This window comes from Protomyctophum bolini (assembly GCF_963924005.1).
Source record: "Protomyctophum bolini genome assembly, chromosome: 1".
Classification (NCBI taxonomy): domain Eukaryota; kingdom Metazoa; phylum Chordata; class Actinopteri; order Myctophiformes; family Myctophidae; genus Protomyctophum; species Protomyctophum bolini.
The window spans coordinates 29,759,978-29,779,752 of record NC_137862.1 but is presented as its reverse complement, the minus strand read 5'-3'; the positions used below and the strand labels follow the sequence as shown (position 1 = coordinate 29,779,752).

The following is a 19,775-nucleotide window of genomic DNA, read 5'->3' as shown; positions in this document are numbered from 1 at the left end:
ACAAGCTCGCAATGCATCGCAATGTGACATCACCTATGTTTCTCTTTTTTCCCTTTCTCTTTTCTTTTTTCTTTCTTTTAACGCATTCTGGACAGGAACCCCTTTTGGTGTTTCAACCATTATTTTAAACTTTAGCTGTTGGAAAAATAGCAGATCTACAAGCTCATAGCTTTTTTAACTAAAATCTTTCCTTCTGGAGGGGGGTCCCTGGAACAGCATATTTTCAGATGGGGGTCGACGGCCAAATTCATATATTTTTAGGGAAATAGTTTGAGAACCACTGACATAGAAACATGGCCTTTTTCAGAAAACTGTCAGTATTTAGAAGACATGTTGTAGAATCGTCCTCGGGTCTAAATGTGTTAAATTTATCGAACCCAGACGACATCTAAGCAACACAGGCATCAGGTGTTCTGCACATTATGTATGTATAGTACAGGCTGCGGTTATGTATCTTACGGAAGTGCTACACACTTCCTGTTTCCCTTATCTGATTACCAGTAAAGAGGGCATTGGATATGTAGGTAATTCTCAACCTTTCTAAAGGGTTAGTTCGGATTTTTGTACATAACGCTGTATGTACTTACCATTAATATCGTCGTTGCAAAGGTATTAATTAATTGACTGGCCTGAGATGACCAGATCTTATGCATGTCACGCCAGGCAGGGGTGGCAAGTAAGTAAGTAAGTAACACAAATGAAATAATCAAGCGAGCTTGTAGATCTGCTATTTTTTAATACCTGAAGTTTAAAATAATGGTTAAATTCCCATAATGCTTTGGTGCACTGCTCCTCCTTGTGGAGAGGGCTTTCTTATTGAGGCAACATGTAGTCCAAGGAAGCTTAGAGAAGAAAGAAAGTGTCATGTTCGCAACGGAAGTTACATGAATACAAAGCAGTGAATGGAGCAAGCTTGACCAGCTCATAACAAATTGAAACAGCAGCGGGTATCGTTTCTGTTCCGGGGGTATCGAAGATTTGGCTGCCAGACAGGAAACGGTAGACAGTCTCGCCATATTTGGCATGTTCAGAAACGTACTTTTTGCTCTTTAGATACTTCTATAAAAGCAACACAGCAGACATCAGTTTAAGTGCCATAACGTTAAGACGGGCTGAATCCAATTATGCACTGATTGCCACGGTCGTTAAGACGATTTTATTTTATTTTTAATCCATATTTTGAAAATTCCTCTAATCTGGTGTACAGTTAATGACATGCACATTACATGCATAATATAATTAAAATGTCTTTCTTTTTTTATAATGGGCGAATTGGCAACCAAAGCCTAAACTGGTGACCACCAGGTGGCGCTGAAAGAGTTTTAATATACCTTTATGTAGTCCAGGAAGTAAGTTAGCCCAGGGTCCATGACATCATGGAGTCCATGGACACTTATTATTAATTAAATTATTATTAATTAATATTAAAATATCAAAAAATACATATTACACACATAAAAACCCCAGGAAAGTATTTCTTGTCTCCCAAACATCATTAAAGGAGCATTCAATGATTCAATAAATCCGGTCTGCGCCGGTAACAAGATGTGCACATGCACACACTCTACAGTGGGGTGTGTGTGTGTGGGGGGGGACGACGACAACGCAACAGGCCAACAGGCCAACAGCACGCGTACCAAAGCCTGCCCCGCTCGATCCTGATTGGAGGAAGGCCCCTCTCTATCCTGATTGGATGAAGGCTTAATCACCCGCCTCCAAAACCGAAACTAGGGTTTTTTGACCTTTTGACCTTTGGTTCACTGCGGATAGGGAGGGAGGAACTAATTATATGGTCAGCAGCACACTTTATAGTAGGGAGGATTATCACAAAAAATCACTGAAAGTGAATCACTAAATATACCTTTAAAATAAGATCTGGTTGCAAAAGGGGTGAAGTGGCCCTTTAAGAAATGAAAGAGAGATGTAAATATAGACAGTGTGCAAGTGTAATAAAGAGAGAGAGAGAGAGAGAGAGAGAGAGAGAGAGAGAGAGAGAGAGAGAGAGAGAGAGAGAGAGAGAGAGGGTGTCAGTGGGAGGAGAGAGTGTCACAGAGTATGACTCTCCAGAGAGAGAGAGAGAGAGAGAGTGTGTGCAACTGTGCACACTCTCTCTCTCGGGGAGCGTTAGTGAGGACATTGTCTCCTCGTCTGTGGCTGATCTGCAGGTGTTCCTCCCCTCAGACACTGGGCTCATTCTGCCCTGTGTCCTCGCATCAGCATGCATCACACATCAGCCCAGTATACCCAGGGCCTTACTCATATACACACACACACACACACACACACACACACACACACACACACACACACGCTGCCTTGCACTACATCACTGATACAGCCAAGAAAAGAAGGAGGAGACAGAATAGACGGCATAGATAGAGTTTGTGTCTGGAAGAGTTCTTTCATTAATTGTATTTAGTTTCTCTGGGTTGGTGGTGGGTGGTGTCATAAAGGGACAGTGGTCCAGACATAAGATGTGTTGATTGAATGGTGGCTCCCATATATAAGATGAGTGTCACAGTTGGTGCTGAGTAGGGCTGTCACGATCGTGCTGAATACTGGACAACAATCCCGGAATTTTCCACAATGATGGTTTTGCCCACTCAATGGTACCTTGTCAGATAATCCCCACATAGCCTATAACAACTTCTTGAACTGACTTCACTGTAGTAGCCTTTTCATTTATATTTATATTTATATCAATTATATTTGTACTCAGGCTGTCTGCTGTCGTGAAAGTTTATAGGTAGAGAAATTCAAAGTCCAGTCGTCTGCTGTCCAGCCTCTCCCACCCCTCACTGGGGAAAATTCTGGGAGGAAAACGGAAAAGGGGTGAGTTGTCCTGTTACCGATCGTGCCATTTCACTTGGTGATGATAATTGTCATACACAATGACAGAGAACCAAAGTGTTGACATGGCTGCCGCTAAAGGCCACTATTATGGTCAGTTTATTCTTATTGGAAATGCCATCTATCTATTGCGTCATATATTGTTTTCCTTCTATTTAACCTTTATTTAACCAGTAAAAACACATAGAAACTCTTTTACAAGAGGGAACTGGCCAAGAGACAGAAATAAAATTACACTTCAATACTACATCGTAAATGTCACATTTTGGAACATATAAGTGTGTTCCAACAAGAAACAGATCAGCCATGATCCAATATTTTGGACCAATCAAGTAATTACAAAGAAGAAAAACTATAATGTGCCATTTTCTTCTTCTTTCTAATTATTTGTGTGACGCTCTATAATAATCCATATTAATACATATCGTTTCCCCGCCAAAGTTTTTCACTAACCTTTGAAGAATCACCCCTTTGCAATTGTACCTCCATTTCATGAACATTTACAAGAAGTCTCCGCGATTAGAGAATTTAGAAGAATTGTTGTCTTGATCGAAAAACAAAATGTTCTTGGGTCTGAGAGGCTAAATGTCATCAAATGGTGGTTCCGTATGGCTCAAAATGCTGGATAAATAATTGGCCTTGAAATGAAAAGGTTGAAAACCACCGATTTAGACTCCTAAGTCCTAACTTAACACTTTTTATGCTAAGGAATCAAAGATAGTTACAGTGTGAGGTATAAGAACGGATGATTACATTTATGAAGGTAGTGTCGGTTATGTAATGCAGACAGGGCCTGCTGAATGGCATGACCTCTTACAGTATTGGCAGTGTTGTCTTTGGCAGCAAATTTCTATTTTAGTTTTAGTCATTAGTCTCTCGAATAGTTTCATTTAGTTTTAGTCACATTATAATCACTAAATGTAAGATTTTAGACTAAATCTACAGTTTATTTAGTCAACTAAAATGTCTTTTGGCGGGCCTTGATGCCGTCCTAACGACACATTTGTCACTTTCTGAAAATAGCAGATCTACAAGCTCACAACGTCGTGCTGTGACACGCTGCTATTTTCAGCATGCAACCACATGTAAAAGGATGTGCGTCTTACTTATACTGGATCTTTTGTCCACTAGTCCCTTCCTAACATTTTAGTTTTTATTTGTTTGACGAAATTGTCAATATATTTAGTCTTACTTTTAGTCATAGCTTAGTTTTCATGTTGTTTCCATTTAGTTTTCGTCAGTGAAAAAGCATAGTCGACGAACATTTTTCGTCATAGCATTAATCGACAATGAGGTTGAGTCAATGAGCTGCTGGCTGTGTGTGTGAGTGAGGAATGAAATCAGTGCTGCTGCTGCTGGTGATGTGTCCATGCAGTGCTGTTTGTTCAAGCCCTGTTGCAGCATAAAATGTGAGTCACTCACAGTCATGTGATGTTGAGAATGTGTGTGCGTGTGTGTGTGTGTGGAGGGGGGGGGGGGGGTACTGTGTATGTGCGTGGGGGGAGGGCTGTGCATACGTGTGTGTGTGTGTGTGTGTGGGGGGGGGGGGCTCTGTGTGTATGTGTGTGGGTGGGTGGGAGGGCTGTGCGTGTGTGTGTGGGGGCGAGGGCTGTGCGTGTGTGTGTGGGGGTTAATTGTGTGTGTGTGTGTGTGTGTGTGTGCGTGGGGGGGAGGGGGGGCTGTGCATGCGTGTGTGTGTGGTGGTGAATGCTGTAAGTTCACATACGTTGGTAACTTGGTTCTGACACTGACCTGACTTGGGGTCATATTGCCCTCCCCTGACAGGCAGAAATCTCCATATTTCATTCTTATGTTTATTTTTCATAAATTGATGCAAATAACAGTAGCTTGTGACTAAATAATAACTACATTGAATCCATTGGAATCTAATTCCCTACAAGTAAAACACATGCAAGGTTTTCCCCCTGACAGCGACTATGGGATTGGAGGTGTGTGTGTGTGTGTGTGTGTGTGTGTGTGTGGCCCTCACAAGTATACTGTAGACACATACACACACACACACACAATTTTCAATTTAGGCATTAATCCAGAGCGATTTACATTAAGCAAGAACAAAAAGTGGCAATACATCATATACATACAAAGTAGTTGAATCATACGTGCAAGTTAAGAACGTAACAGTGGAATATCTGTCAAATAAAACTATGCATATATATACTATATAGTGCTATGTTTACATAAAATGCTGTCTTAAGTTACACACACACACACACACACACACACACACACACACACACACACACGCACACACACACACACACACACACCCCTTCATTCCCCCCACCCCCCTCCTGGCTTTTCCACATTTTCCATCATAAACTCCATACTTCCCCTTTTGTTTTGGGTTGGAGCGGTTGGGTTCGCGGCCATCAGCCTCTGGTTCAGTGATCAGGGGGAGTCTACGTTTCCCCTCAAGGCCAGTCCGCTGGCAGAGCCTGGGGTGGAATGTATCGTTCTTTATAGCCTTTCAAGATCATGCCACATTTACAAGCATCAGCGCAGTGACGTGTTTGTTTCAGTCAGAGCTCTACTAATACCTCTGTGTTTATATGCCAGACAGTGGTTCTTCTCAAACCGTTTCCTGTCAAGTACACCCAAGTTCAGATTATACGTATGTTCTTTGGCCCCATGGACCTCCACCTTCTGAAAATATTTTGTCGTGATATGACACGTTGTGAGGTTGTATTGATCTGCTATTTTCAGTGGTTAAAAAGATTTTGCTGCTAACTGATTTTGCTGGGATGGGACCGACCCACTGGAACCCCCTCTCCTCCAAGGACCCCTGGGGGTCCCCGCCCCGTGGATCCCACTTTGAGGACGGCTGGTTTATTATACACAACTCCCATATTTTGCCCCGTCCCCCCACCCTCTCCCCATAGGTTTGTTGCAAAAGAAATTGTGAAACTTTTTTATTTGTTTTCATTTTATGGTGTTTTCCTTTTCCAAACTCTCTGGGAGGCATCAAGAACAGGGGGAGGGAGAAGGGGGGGGGGGTGTTCTGTTATACCGTTGTAGAAACCTAAAATAGCCTCAGGTCTAAATGGTCTAGAGGTTCTCAAACTATGGGTCGGGGTCCCAAGTGGGGTCGGTCAAAAGCATAGCCTGTGAATCCATTTTATTTATTTTAAATCAAGGTTCTGGCAATATGCTTCCTTTTACAAAATGCATACAGAAACACTTTTCAAAAGGACACAAAATGAGCAGAATGAGGAGTGTTCTCCTTCACGGGCTCTCCGCCAGCCAAAACCTGAATACGCAACGTGCTGTCAGCAAAATACTGTAAACCTCTGCCGGTATCGCTGATATGGGGTTTCTGATCGTCAGTACCCAGCACAGACCCACCTCTTCAACTTTATAGAAGATAGGGCCATCTGCTTTGAACCTTTAGAGTTTTGTCAATGAATCTAAACGTCATGTAAACTAAACGAACTTGTGGTTTCGGGCATCTGGTTAGGATGCCTCGGGGGTGGAGTGAGATCCCGGGGCAGACCAAGGAGCAGATGGAGGGATCACATCGACTCACCGGCCTTTGGAACGCCTCGGGATCCCGTAGGAGGAAGTTACTATTAACGAATTTAGACCTGAGGATGATTCTAAAAAAATCTTCTAAAATAAGTTTTCTGAAAAACCTATATTTCTGTCAGTCGTTCTCAAACATTTTCATGTCAAGGACCCCCAAAAATATATGTAATTGGCCACCGACCTCCATCTGAAAATATGTTGTTCCAGGCACTTCCCCAGAAGCAAAGATTTGAGTTAAAAACGTTCGGAAAGAAGATGTATATTCAAAGATTTGCGCCACATTTCACGATTTTTCAAAAATAGCAGACCTACAAGCGCATAGCGCGGCACTCGGTGCCACGCTATGAGCTTTTAGAGCTGCTATTTTTCAATAGCCAAAGTATAATATAATGCTTAAAACACCAAAAGGGGTTTCCGCCCAAAATGGGTTAATGTTGCTCTGGAGAGGGAAGTCTGCATGGAGCTCTCTGGTTGGAGCTGTTGCCCCCGCGACCAGACTACGGATAAGCGGTTGAAGATGGACGGATGGCTCTAAACGTATCTAGTTTTCCGGGACCTTCCCATAGATCCGAAGTCCCGTTAGTCCGAACATGCACTGCTCCCGTGCTTGCGGTTAGGTTTAGGTTTGCTCCCGTGCTTGCGGTTAGGTTTAGGTTTAGAGATAGGGATAGTAATTTCGGAACAATGAACCTTCTGACTAATGACACGGCACCGGTTTTCCTGGTCCTTTGCCAAGCTGGCCTACTGTATCTTACTATAATTACTTGTAATTTAGAAGAGCTTGTTTTGTTTTTTTTGCAGAGTTTAGATTATGCCTTCCAAAATCTAGTTCTATTATTTATAGTCGTTTCTTTGCGGTTCTGGATAGCGTCTCCAGACTTCTGGAAGTGTACTAAGTTACAATCCCTCTCTGATTTTATTTTGTATTTTTTTTCTCTTTCTTTCTGGAGAGCCCGGGGATGTTTGGCAGAGCGACGCACACCTCAACATGCCAACACAAATACTTCTCTCCCTCCACAATTTATCTCCACACACACTTTGGAACTTAGTCCGGAATGAGTAAGATATCTCATCGGTGACTGTAGCCGCTTACAGGCTTTGGCACTAGTGAACATGAAATCAAGGTTTTCCACGCTCCAGGCTCATGTGTGGTGATGTTGGCAGTGGGATCCAGAAGTTTTTAAAACGTCCAAATGTTTGCACACGACTACAAATGAAACCTGAATTGATGGAACAGAGCATTGGTTCTGACACATTCTTTTTATTTCAAGGACCCCCATAACTCTTGAGAGAGTATAAATGGATGGGTCCATTTGGTTCCATTTGTACGCTCAAGAGTTACAGACCTGTAAAGAATTCAGTTCAACGGATCGACTGCAAGACATTTTTGGCATGTTTTTGCTGCCAATATTCAAATAAATAAAAAATCACACCCATTGTGAAGTGAGGGGCACTCTTATCATTATACATCACATTCCTTGCTCAGCCAATCAAATCATCACAAATGTCATTCCGGACCAATCACTTTTGGCGTCTTCACTTTTCTAGCCTTCACTTTTATCTTCGATAATGATGTACTTTGATCAGCCAATTAAATCATCGTTATGGTGTTATGGTCCATATCAAATTATTGATTTAACCCATTTAGACATGAGAAAAGATTCTACAAATGTCAGTTTTCTGAAAACCCACATGTTTCTATGTCAGTCGTTCTCAATCATTTTCATATCAAGGACCCCCAAAAATACATGTAATTGACCGCCGACCCCCATCTGAAAATGTTGAATGAACAACACCCCCCCCCCCCCCCCCCCCCAAAAAAAAAAACGTTTACTCTGAAAGAATATACATTCAAAGATTTGTGCCACATTTTCAAGATTTTTCAAAAAATAGCAGACCTACAAGCTTGTAGCATGGCACTTGGTGCCGCGCTACAAGCTTGTAGATCTTCTGTTTTTCAATAGCTAAAGTATAACATGCTTAAAACACCATAAGGGCTTCCCGTCCTGAATGGGTTTAATTCATACATAACCAGGTGATGGGTATCTCTGCTTTACATCGGGGTTCCCCGGTTGGAACTTGGACGTATAGCACGTGGAAGGAACACGTTTATTCCAACCAGTTCCTTACTTTCTCCTCCATCAGGTGCCCCGGGCTGGCCAGGGGGGGCAGTATAGAGACTTTTTACTGTTTATTGAACCTACTGCATATTATCACCTGTGTTTTCTGCAGAGGACTCCTCCATGGCTCTGAAGGTGGCCTCCTACGTCCTGATAGGAGTGGGAGGATTCTCCATGCTCATGGGTTTCCTGGGCTGTCTGGGAGCCATCTATGAGGTCCGCTGCCTGCTCGGCCTGGTGAGTTCTTTATTACATCTATGAGGATGCAAAATTATATTATACTATCTGATTGACTTAGTTTTATACCACTTTAAATGGTATAAAATAGGGTAAATTGCCGATCACCGATCAAGTCATTTGGGAGTGAATATCGGCCAATCTACAAGCTCAAAACGTGTCGCTCTGCGACGCGTTTTGAGCTTGTAGATCTGCTATTTTTGCTATATTTGAATTGAAATCCAGAATATATTGCTGTCGGGAGGAAACCTTAACTTCATTTTTTATTTTATTTTATTTATTTTTTGGCATAAATCGGTGCTATTGAACACCCTTTACGTCTGTTAGTATTGAACCAATGGAAAGTATAGTAAATAGTGCTTTGGACAAAACCTCTTAACTCCATTGGACCCTCAAAATGTCTGCTAAAGCAACTAACTCCACCACTGCTCCCCCTCTAAGTAATTGACAATATATAAAGTTACAACACCAACTTTGATGAAGCAGTATTGCTTCAGTATTGCTTCATAACTCCAAAATGTACATTTTGGAGTTATGAGGTTTCCTCCAAACTGCAGATATATATATATATATATATATTATTTTTTGTTATTTTTTATTACGTTAACTTTATGAACTTAAATGCAAATACATTGGACTGAAAAAAGAACAATTCTAATAAGTCATTCAGCTACTACTAATGGGATATTAAGTGAAACTTCACTGGGGGTCATGTGTAATATGTGGTTAAAGATATTTTACATTGTAGCAGTGAGCCCATTGTCTCTGATGTCATGGACACTGGGTTCACTTCCTTCCTGGCCTACAATTACCATAATGCTTTGGGGCACTGCTCCTCCTTGTGGATAGGGGGAGAGTTGTCTTACTGAGACAACATGTAGTCCAGGAAGTAAGTGAGCCCAGTGTCCATGACGTCATCGGAGACACTGGGCTCACAGCTAAAATCTAAAATATCTAAAACCACATATTACACACATAAAGACCCCCAGGAAAGTGTTATAAATCTTCGAAACGTCATTAACATATATATATATTTGGCAAAAAGTGATGGTGGGTGCCGCATGTGGCCCGGGGGCCGCCAGTTGCCCATGTATGCTTCTAGTGCATCATTAGAGTTAGCGTGGGACAGTATTGCTGTTCAGTGACTCACATTAGTTCATGTGGGACTCTGTGAATTCCACCTTACTTCATTTCATCACATCATGTTGTCTCATGTGTGTCTCGATTGTCTCGCTGTACTGTCGTTATGAGTCAAAAGTGACTCATGGAGGACACCTGAACATTTATTTATTTATTTTAGCTTTATTTACCCAGGTTAGGTAGGTATGCTGAGCATGAGTGCTCCTTTTTCAACGCCCTGGCCTGTACACGCACGCACACACGCACGCACACACTCAACTTCTCCATGTGTACAAAAAAAGAACAACACAGGTCTCTCATTAAAAATGTATTACTAGGCGTGTTAATCGCAGCCCATCTGATAGGCACGTTATACTGTTGGCCACTGAGCAGCTCCACCAGAGCATTAGGGGTTTCAGTGCCTTGCTCAAGGGCATTTCAGCCAGTGGTGTGCTGTGGAGTTTTTAACTAGTAGGGCTGTACGTCACGCGTGTGCATAAAGCTCATTTGAATTGCATGTGGGGGGCGTGCGACAGTGCGTGCAGTGTCTGAACTACCGGGGTGGCGCCCTGGACAGCCCTACCGCCAGCTCACCACTGATTTCAGCTGTGTCCCCCACCCAGATAAAAAAAATAGGAAAAAAATGGTCCCAAGTGGAGCCAAAGATTGAACCCTGGGACGTTCTAATTCCCAGAAAGCTCCAGTACTGCTCCAAAGTGTGATCCTCTCTCTCTCTCTATCATTCCCTCAGTACTTCGCCTGTCTCCTGCTCATCCTCATCGCTCAGGTGACTGCCGGTGCTCTCGTCTACTTCCAGAAAGACACGGTGAGTGGATTCACTTTCAATTCAAATTTTTGATCCCACGATTTTGCAACCCATTTTCACCCAGTGTCAATCATCTAATGTAATCCTCGGTGCTACACTTCCTCTGCCAACCTGGGGGGGACAGCGGACTGACCTCATGCTTCCTTCTATGCATGAGGAGTCCAAGCTGCTTCTTTTCACCTGACGGGGAGAGTTTCCCCAATCCCCGGCCGGACGTAGCGCATGGAAGGAACACGGTATTCCGACCAGTTCCTTTCCCCTCCATCAGGCCAGGGGGAGGTAGTTTAGAGACCAGGATTACTGCATGTTTTTGTGAGGGAACCCACCCTAGGGGACACGGGGAGAACATGTGAGGGTACCTACCCTAGGGGACACGGGGAGAACATGTGAGGGTACCTACTCTAGGGGACACGGGGAGAACATGTGAGGGTACCTACTCTAGGGGACACGGGGAGAACATGTGAGGGTACCTACTCTAGGGGACACGGGGAGAACATGTGAGGGTACCTACTCTAGGGCACACGGGGAGAACATGTGAGGGTACCTACTCTAGGGGACACGGGGAGAACATGTGAGGGTACCTACTCTAGGGGACACGGGGAGAACATGTGAGGGTACCTACTCTAGGGGACACGGGGAGAACATGTGAGGGTACCTACTCTAGGGGACACGGGGAGAACATGTGAGGGTACCTACCCTAGGGGTCACGGGGACTAACCCTAACCACATTCACTTCTGATGGGTGGACCGATAACCTTTTCTCAGAACCTTGTGCACCCCCAGATCTCCAGACTCTCCGAACTTTTAGTTCGGAAAGACTGTCCGAAGTGGAGGTTGTTTTTTTCCCCCAACTTGGGAAGGAGCATGTATTGGCCTTTTGTAACGCGGACGTGATTTGCCTCTGTACTTTTTTTACACCTGGCTTGAAAAACAATCACCCACAGTAGCAGTATAGTTGCGATGTAGTGTCAACCTTTTTTTCTGATTGGCTGGCCAGCCTGTCACTCAAGGTGTAAAAATCGTGAAAATGTGCCTCAAATCTTTGAGTTCTGTATATATTCTTTCAGATTAACAGGATTTTCAAGACATTCTTTCTAAGAACCGTCCTCAGGTCTAAATGTGTTGGATTGGCAGAGAGCGTTGTACACGCCTCTCTGAATGCCGTGTGTGGGCGTGGATGGCGAGTCGCTGCCACTTTAAACCTCCTGTGTAAATAAATGCTAGTGGACCAGTTTTTCTTGGTTCTTCCCACAATGGAGGCACTATGCCCCGTTGACAACAATACACCCAAAATTAAACCTCTCATCCATGGTTTTGGTACTGTAGCGCCATACAGTATGTGTGTACACAGTACACACATACTTACAGTACGTGCGTACACACATGCACAGGACTGTGAATTAGTGTGGTTGCAAGCACGGAAAACATAGCTGAAAAAAATAACTCACAGACTGACACGCACACACACACACACACACACACACACACACACACACACACACACACACACACAGCATTTTTAGCATTTTGAACCCTGACCCTAAGGTGTCATTCCCCGGAAACAGATGAACTCGGTAGAGTCTCCTGTTAACCAGGTGCGTGCGGTGACCCGGTGACGCTGATGCAAATTAGGCAGAACTCCAACCCTATCCCCTAAACTAAACCTTTAAATGTTCTAATTCTAACTCACAACCTCAATATGTCTCTAATTGTAACCCCAACTCCCCAAATAATAATAATAATTAAAACAACCATTTATTTCGTGAGGACAGGGGACAAGAAATCCTTACAATGTCTGTTTCTTAAATTCTACTATACCTTCGGGGACATTTAGCCCTTAGAAGTATAGTAATTCACACACACACACACACACACACACACACACACACACACACACACACACACACACACACACACACACACACACACACACACACACACTTACTTGATGGGATGTGTTCCAAGTAATCAGGATCCCCAGCTTAACCCAATAAAGGCCAGCGACGCACAATTACGTTAATTTCCCCTCCTCCCCACCTGTGCCAGAATGTGAAATTACGTCTTTCTTTAATTAAAACTTTTTTTTGCTTTTTTTTGTTAAACGGCCTCCACACGGATCCGACACGCACGTGGCCGCGCTCACGCTTAATAGTCTTCAAAATGAGAGAAACTGCGATCTTTGAGACCTTATAAAAGTGTAAACTTTGATCACGCTAAGAAAGTGAAAGCAATCCGCGTTGATGCATCCCCTGTAATGAGTCTCTGGCTCAACAATGGACGCTATCACATCCGGGGCGGCAGGTTTTGTATAAGCTCATAGCGCGGATTTATTTGGCACTGGCGCCAACTTGTGGATTATAGTGGTAGCGCACAACGTGTTGAAGGCTGAGATAAAACAGGAGGCTGAGCCCAGATGTTGTGAGGTAGCTTACTCTCCCCATGGGCGGACACACACACACACACACACACACACACACACACTGAGTGATCTACAGTAGCTTACTCTCCCCACGGACGGACACACACACACACACACACACACACACACACACACACTGAGTGATCTACAGTAGCTTACTCTCCCCACGGACGGACACACACACAGACACACACACACACACACACACACACACACACACACACACACACAGACACACACACAGCATCTGTGGAGGATGTCGTTCATGTGAGATGGAACACTCGTAAGTCCAAAATGTTCCGTTTTGATGATCATTCGGAAAAGCTCACATTGCAAGGCATTGTGACTCTGAGCTTATAGATCTGCTATTTTCTACTACTTTTGTGTGACACTCTTAAGTTCATTTACGGGGGGGGGGGGAACTTAAGATATGAGCTTTCTGTCAGATATCAACAATATGATGGAAAAAGTAGGAATTCCAGCTCCCTACTCCAGAGATTCCCAACCTGTGGGCCGGGAACCACTTTTGGGCCTGCAGATATTGCAATGGCAAAACACTTATTGATAACAATAACCTTATTATAAAAATGTGTACTGTGTGGCCTAGTCTCGTGTTGCCAGACTATTGCCTCTCGCTATTTCCAAATGCTTCCGTCATACAGTCTGGAGCAACGGAAACTCTGATCATGAGTAAAATATAAATACTTCCGTCATACAGTCTGGAGCAACGGAAACTCTGATCATGAGTAAAATATAAATACTTCCGTCATACAGTCTGGAGCAACAGAAGCTCTGATCATGAGTAAAATATAAATACTTCCTTCATACAGACACAGTCTGGAGCAACGGAAGCTCTGATCATGAGTAAAATATAAATACTTCCGTCATACAGTCTGGGGCAACAGAAGCTCTGATCATGAGTAAAATATAAATACTTCCGTCATACAGTCTGGGGCAACAGAAGCTCTGATCATGAGTAAAATATAAATACTTCCGTCATACAGTCTGGAGCAACGGAAGCTCTGATCATGAGTAAAATATAAATACTTCCGTCATACAGTCTGGAGCAACAGAAGCTCTGATCATGAGTAAAATATAAATACTTCCGTCATACAGTCTGGAGCAACGGAAGCTCTGATCATGAGTAAAATATAAATACTTCCGTCATACAGTCTGGGGCAACGGCAGAGCTATCATGAGTAAAATATAAATACTTCCGTCATACAGTTTGGAGCAACGGCAGAGCTATCATGAGTAAAATATAAATACTTCTATCTACTATCACGAGTAAAATATAAAGCGGAAGGGGAGACTCGACTCCCCCCCACTTCCATTTCGTCTTTACAGGTGCGCAAATTATTATTACTACGTGTGGCCTAATGGCAGTCTGCACAAGGCATTCAGACTATGTGTGGCCTAATGGCTGTCTGCACAAGGCATTCTAATGGCTGTCTGCACAAGGCATTCTAATGGCAGTCTGCACAAGGCATTCTAATGGCAGTCTGCACAAGGCATTCTAATGGCAGTCTGCACAAGGCATTCTAATGGCAGTCTGCACAAGGCATTCAGCGCTGATATCTGTCTAGCTGCTAGCTGCTGTCTAGCTGTCCGGAGCCAACAACCCATGTAGCAAACTGCTAGTTGGGTTGTTGGCTCCGGACACACACACGCACGCACGCGCATGCGCGCACGCACGCACGCATGCACGCACACACACACACACACACACACACACACACACACACACACACACACACACACACACACACACACACAGAGACGGACACACAGACCCTCTCCTAGAGAGATTGCCTCTAAAGAGCCACACCATCATGTGTACGATAACCCAAACTTACTGTAACTCTGATGTCACAATAACTGTTTTGGTGTGGACAAAATCACATGTTCAATTGTCTCACACTGAGACGCATTGTAAACAGGAGGCCGAAGCAAACTCCTTGTTTGATATGGATTAAGAAGAGGATTACCTGAAAGTTTTCTCAGGCCTTTCTGTTGACATGTCGTTCGTATATATTTGATAAGGCACAGTGATTTCTATTCCCCCCCCCCCTTCTACTGTATATAGACAGAATACATTGGCAACTCTTATAGAGAGAACACAATTTGGCAGCTCCTGCCCCACATATGGTATTGTATTTTCTCTGTTTTTTCATGTGAACTTGCTTCACATCACATCCAGTGTTGTTTTTGGGCAGCAAATTCAGATTTTAGTTTGTCTCTTGAATAGTTTTAATTTGGTCACCTGGAATGTCTTAGTGTTAGCCTAGTTTTAGTTGACTAAATCTGCAGTTAATTTAGTCGACCAAATTGTATTTTGGCGGGCCTTGATGCCGTCGTAATGACAGTTTTTACACTTGCTGAAAATAGCCGATATACAAGCTCACAACGCGTCGCACTGTGACGCGCTGTGAGCTTGTACATCTTCTATTTTCAGCATGCAACTAATTGTAAAATGACTTAGCCTCTTGTCTACTAGTCCCTTCATAACATCTTAGTCTAGTTTTTATTTGTTTACGAAATTGTCAGTATATTTAGTTTTAGTCAGCATAGCTTTAGTTTCCATTTAGTTTGTCAGTGGAAAAAGGTAGTCTTAGTTTCAGTCGATGAAATTAACACTGTTCAACTGTATATAGACAGAATACATTGGCAACTCTTATAGAGAGAACACAACTTGGCAACTCTCGCCCCACACAGTGTATTTGCTCTGGTTTTCATGTGCATCACATCACAGTATCACACCCTCTCTATGTTCTTGTGCATCACATCACAGTATCACACCCTCTCTATGTTCTTGTGCATCACATCACAGCATCACACCCTCTCTATGTTCATGTGCATCACATCACAGTATCACACCCTCTCTATGTTCATGTGCATCACATCACAGTATCACACCCTCTCTATGTTCATGTGCATCACATCACAGTATCACACCCTCTCTATGTTCATGTGCATCACATCACAGCATCACACCCTCTCTATGTTCATGTGCATCACATCACAGTATCACACCCTCTCTATGTTCATGTGCATCACATCACAGCATCACACCCTCTCTATGTTCATGTGCATCACATCACAGTATCACACCCTCTCTATGTTCATGTGCATCACATCACAGTATCACACCCTCTCTATGTTCATGTGCATCACATCACAGTATCACACCCTCTCTATGTTCATGTGCATCACATCACAGTATCACACCCTCTTTATGTTCATGTGCATCACATCACAGTATCACACCCTCTCTATGTTCATGTGCATCACATCACAGTATCACACCCTCTCTATGTTCATGTGCATCACATCACAGTATCACACCCTCTCTATGTTCATGTGCATCACATCACAGTATCACACCCTCTCTATGTTCATGTGCATCACATCACAGTATCACACCCTCTCTATGTTCATGTGCATCACATCACAGTATCACACCCTCTCTATGTTCATGTGCATCACATCACAGTATCACACCCTCTCTATGTTCATGTGCATCACATCACAGTATCACACCCTCTCTATGTTCATGTGCATCACATCACAGCATCACACCCTCTCTATGTTCATGTGCATCACATCACAGTATCACACCCTCTCTATGTTCATGTGCATCACATCACAGTATCACACCCTCTCTATGTTCATGTGCATCACATCACAGTATCACACCCTCTCTATGTTCATGTGCATCACATCACAGTATCACACCCTCTCTATGTTCATGTGCATCACATCACAGCATCACACCCTCTCTATGTTCATGTGCATCACATCACAGTATCACACCCTCTCTATGTTCATGTGCATCACATCACAGTATCACACCCTCTCTATGTTCATGTGCATCACATCACAGTATCACACCCTCTCTATGTTCATGTGCATCACATCACAGTATCACACCCTCTCTATGTTCATGTGCATCACATCACAGCATCACACCCTCTCTATGTTCATGTGCATCACATCACAGTATCACACCCTCTTTATGTTCTTGTGCATCACATCACAGTATCACACCCTCTCTATGTTCCAGATCAACGATGAGATGTCCAAGATCGTACGCCAGGTCCTGGACAACTATGGCAAGAACACGACCACTGAACAGGCCTGGGACTTCATCCAGCGCAAGGTGAGCTTGTTAAGGGAATCTGCAGGATCTGTACATGCTCAGCAGAACAATACATTAATGAGGCGAGGCAAGACAAGAATTCAGCATGAGCATTTTTACTCGAGTAAGGAGCAAACTTACATGACTTGTCATTGTAATAGAAACCCCCAGTTTGACACTGAGACATTGTACTGGTGTTCTTAATCCATTTTGGGCGGGAAACCCTTTGGTGAAAAATAGCAGATCTACAAGCTCGCAGAGCGGCACTCGGTACCGCGCTACGAGCTTGTAGATCTGCTATTTTTGTAAAATTGCTCTGAAAGAATATACATTCAAAGATGAGCCACATTTTCACAAACGTTTTAAACTCAAATCTTTGCTTCTGAGAGGTCCCTGGATCAACATATTTTCAGGTACATATAATTTTTGGGGTCCTTGACATGAAATATTGAGCACCACTGATACAGAAACATGAGGTTTTAGAAGACATTTAAAAAAATGTTGACGTCAGGCCTAAATGGGTTAATAGCCCCCAAAAGCCCTCCAGCCCACAAAGGAATACGGCCCCATACCAGATAACCATCTGGTGAGACTGAGGGACAGGTACTAACATTAACTCATGGAGAAAAGTTACACAGAAATACTAGTCGAGTTTCTCAAATGAATAACATTGCTCAGTGTATTCCAAATGTCCTCGACAAGATGCGAACCAGGACTCCATGCTCTAAACTACCTAAACAAAAGTAGAAGATCTGTGTCACATCTTCTAAATCAAGTGCTATTTTTTTGTGCAGCCAACGCTAAAATGTAGTAAAATCTAAAAGGACACGGAAGCTTTCCCAGTTTTAATGCGTCAAAAACAAAACATCCTACAGCATGTACTGGGTTGGTGTCTGTCATCAGGAAATGTTGAATGGGATGAGTTAAGTAGGATGTTAGGTGATATTTCATCCTTCATGTTAGGTGATATTTCCTCATTAATTCCCACGGGTTAGGGTACAGCAGTGCCAATGCCAGAAATGTACAGTACAGTATGTCGAGGAATTTGACTAAATTGGGTAGAAATATTTACCAAAACAATAAATAAATTAAAATTAAATGCTCAAAACACAATGCTTTTAATATACAGTATGCTTTATTAAAAAAAATCGATAGCTTGTAACATTATATTTATATAATATTCTTTGCTTTATTTATTTTACAAATGCCCCCTGGCTCCCCCTGGTGGGCCCCCACTAAACACCTGTGGTCTTCTAAATAGATCAAATCAGGACAAAAGTGAGACTGTTCCCAAGGTTCAAGCTTGTACTTTATTGTTCCATCTTGTGTACGGGTACACAGACAATGCAGCAGCATAGATAGCATAACATTCAAAACAACAAAAGCACAGCAAACAAAGGGATAGAATAAAGAGTGCAAGAAAGTGCATTCAATGAGTAGAGAAATAGTATATGATTTATATATTCTATCATATTCGATCAAGTATATTTTGATCAGCCATCCAACCAAGAAACGTTTCTGAAACAGCGCGACTGAGCTCAAGGTAACCTGACGATTTGATACTTGACGAACATCATCCAGGGCTGTGTGCGTCGGTCAGGGATTGAGTTGCCAGCGGAAATCACCTGAACATCTGAAGCATTGTTCATGGCTAGAGTGTCAACAACAGGCTCCATCTCCGCTCTAGAAAGTGTCCTTCAACAGAACCGTGTAACTTGACCTACAGCAGCATCCCTAACAGCCTGAGGGTTTGACATCTGCCAATTTGTATGGGTCGCTAGTAAGTCCCAGAAATACATAAAAAAATATTAACAGGTTGAATGCCTACAATGTACGGCCGTCTTTCAGGCTAGACTGCCTATGTTTAAAGTTACCTTTGAACAGCCAGTGCACGCTGAGTTGCTTGTCATGAAAATCCACTTTAAGACGGTGTAATCGCTTGTTGTAGTGTTGAAAAGTATTACAAAGTGCCGACCACAACAGACCTGACGGGGCAGCCGCGCGTTTGCTAGGCACAAAACCCTTTGCACACCGGAGCGACAGACCTTTTAGCGATGACGTCATCAAAACGTGTGACTGAAAAATGTGGATTAAACAATGAAAACATAACTCGGGCAACTCACGAATCGCAGGGAAAGTGTTCTACCGATACCGATTGACCAATTCCAATATTATACAGAGGACCACATTGGAAACAAGCCTAGGCCCTATAGGGGCTTGGCCCAAAGCTTGTGTTTAGTAGCCATAAACGTCAAGACGTCTAATTGCCTATTAAGTAATGGATGCCACGGGCGTCAAGACGTCTCTCCCTTGGGAATTAAAAAAATAATATCACTCATTCTTGAGATGAGGGACAAAAGTGGAAAAAACATGTCCCACACATAAGAGCCTTATTTTATGTAAAAAATAAATTAATTCATAAAAATAAAAGCACTTGCAAAGTTAAGTGTAATACAGTTGTGTATTATTATGCCCTTAATTTCATTATAATTGTTTTCATATTCCATCTGAATTAGTTAAAAG

The 19,775-nt window shown here is 42.9% G+C and overlaps 1 protein-coding gene across 1 annotated transcript in view; it reads left to right on the top strand.

Moving 5' to 3' along the window:
- Positions 1 to 19,775, top strand: part of LOC308318506 (CD82 antigen-like) — a 52,311-nt gene that overhangs the window by 21,105 nt on the left and 11,431 nt on the right. The window contains exons 4-6 of the mRNA XM_080768084.1: positions 8,626 to 8,750; positions 10,621 to 10,695; positions 17,178 to 17,273. Coding sequence (XP_080624210.1) covers positions 8,626 to 8,750; positions 10,621 to 10,695; positions 17,178 to 17,273 — 296 coding nt within the window. The remainder of the gene's footprint in view (positions 1 to 8,625; positions 8,751 to 10,620; positions 10,696 to 17,177; positions 17,274 to 19,775) is intronic.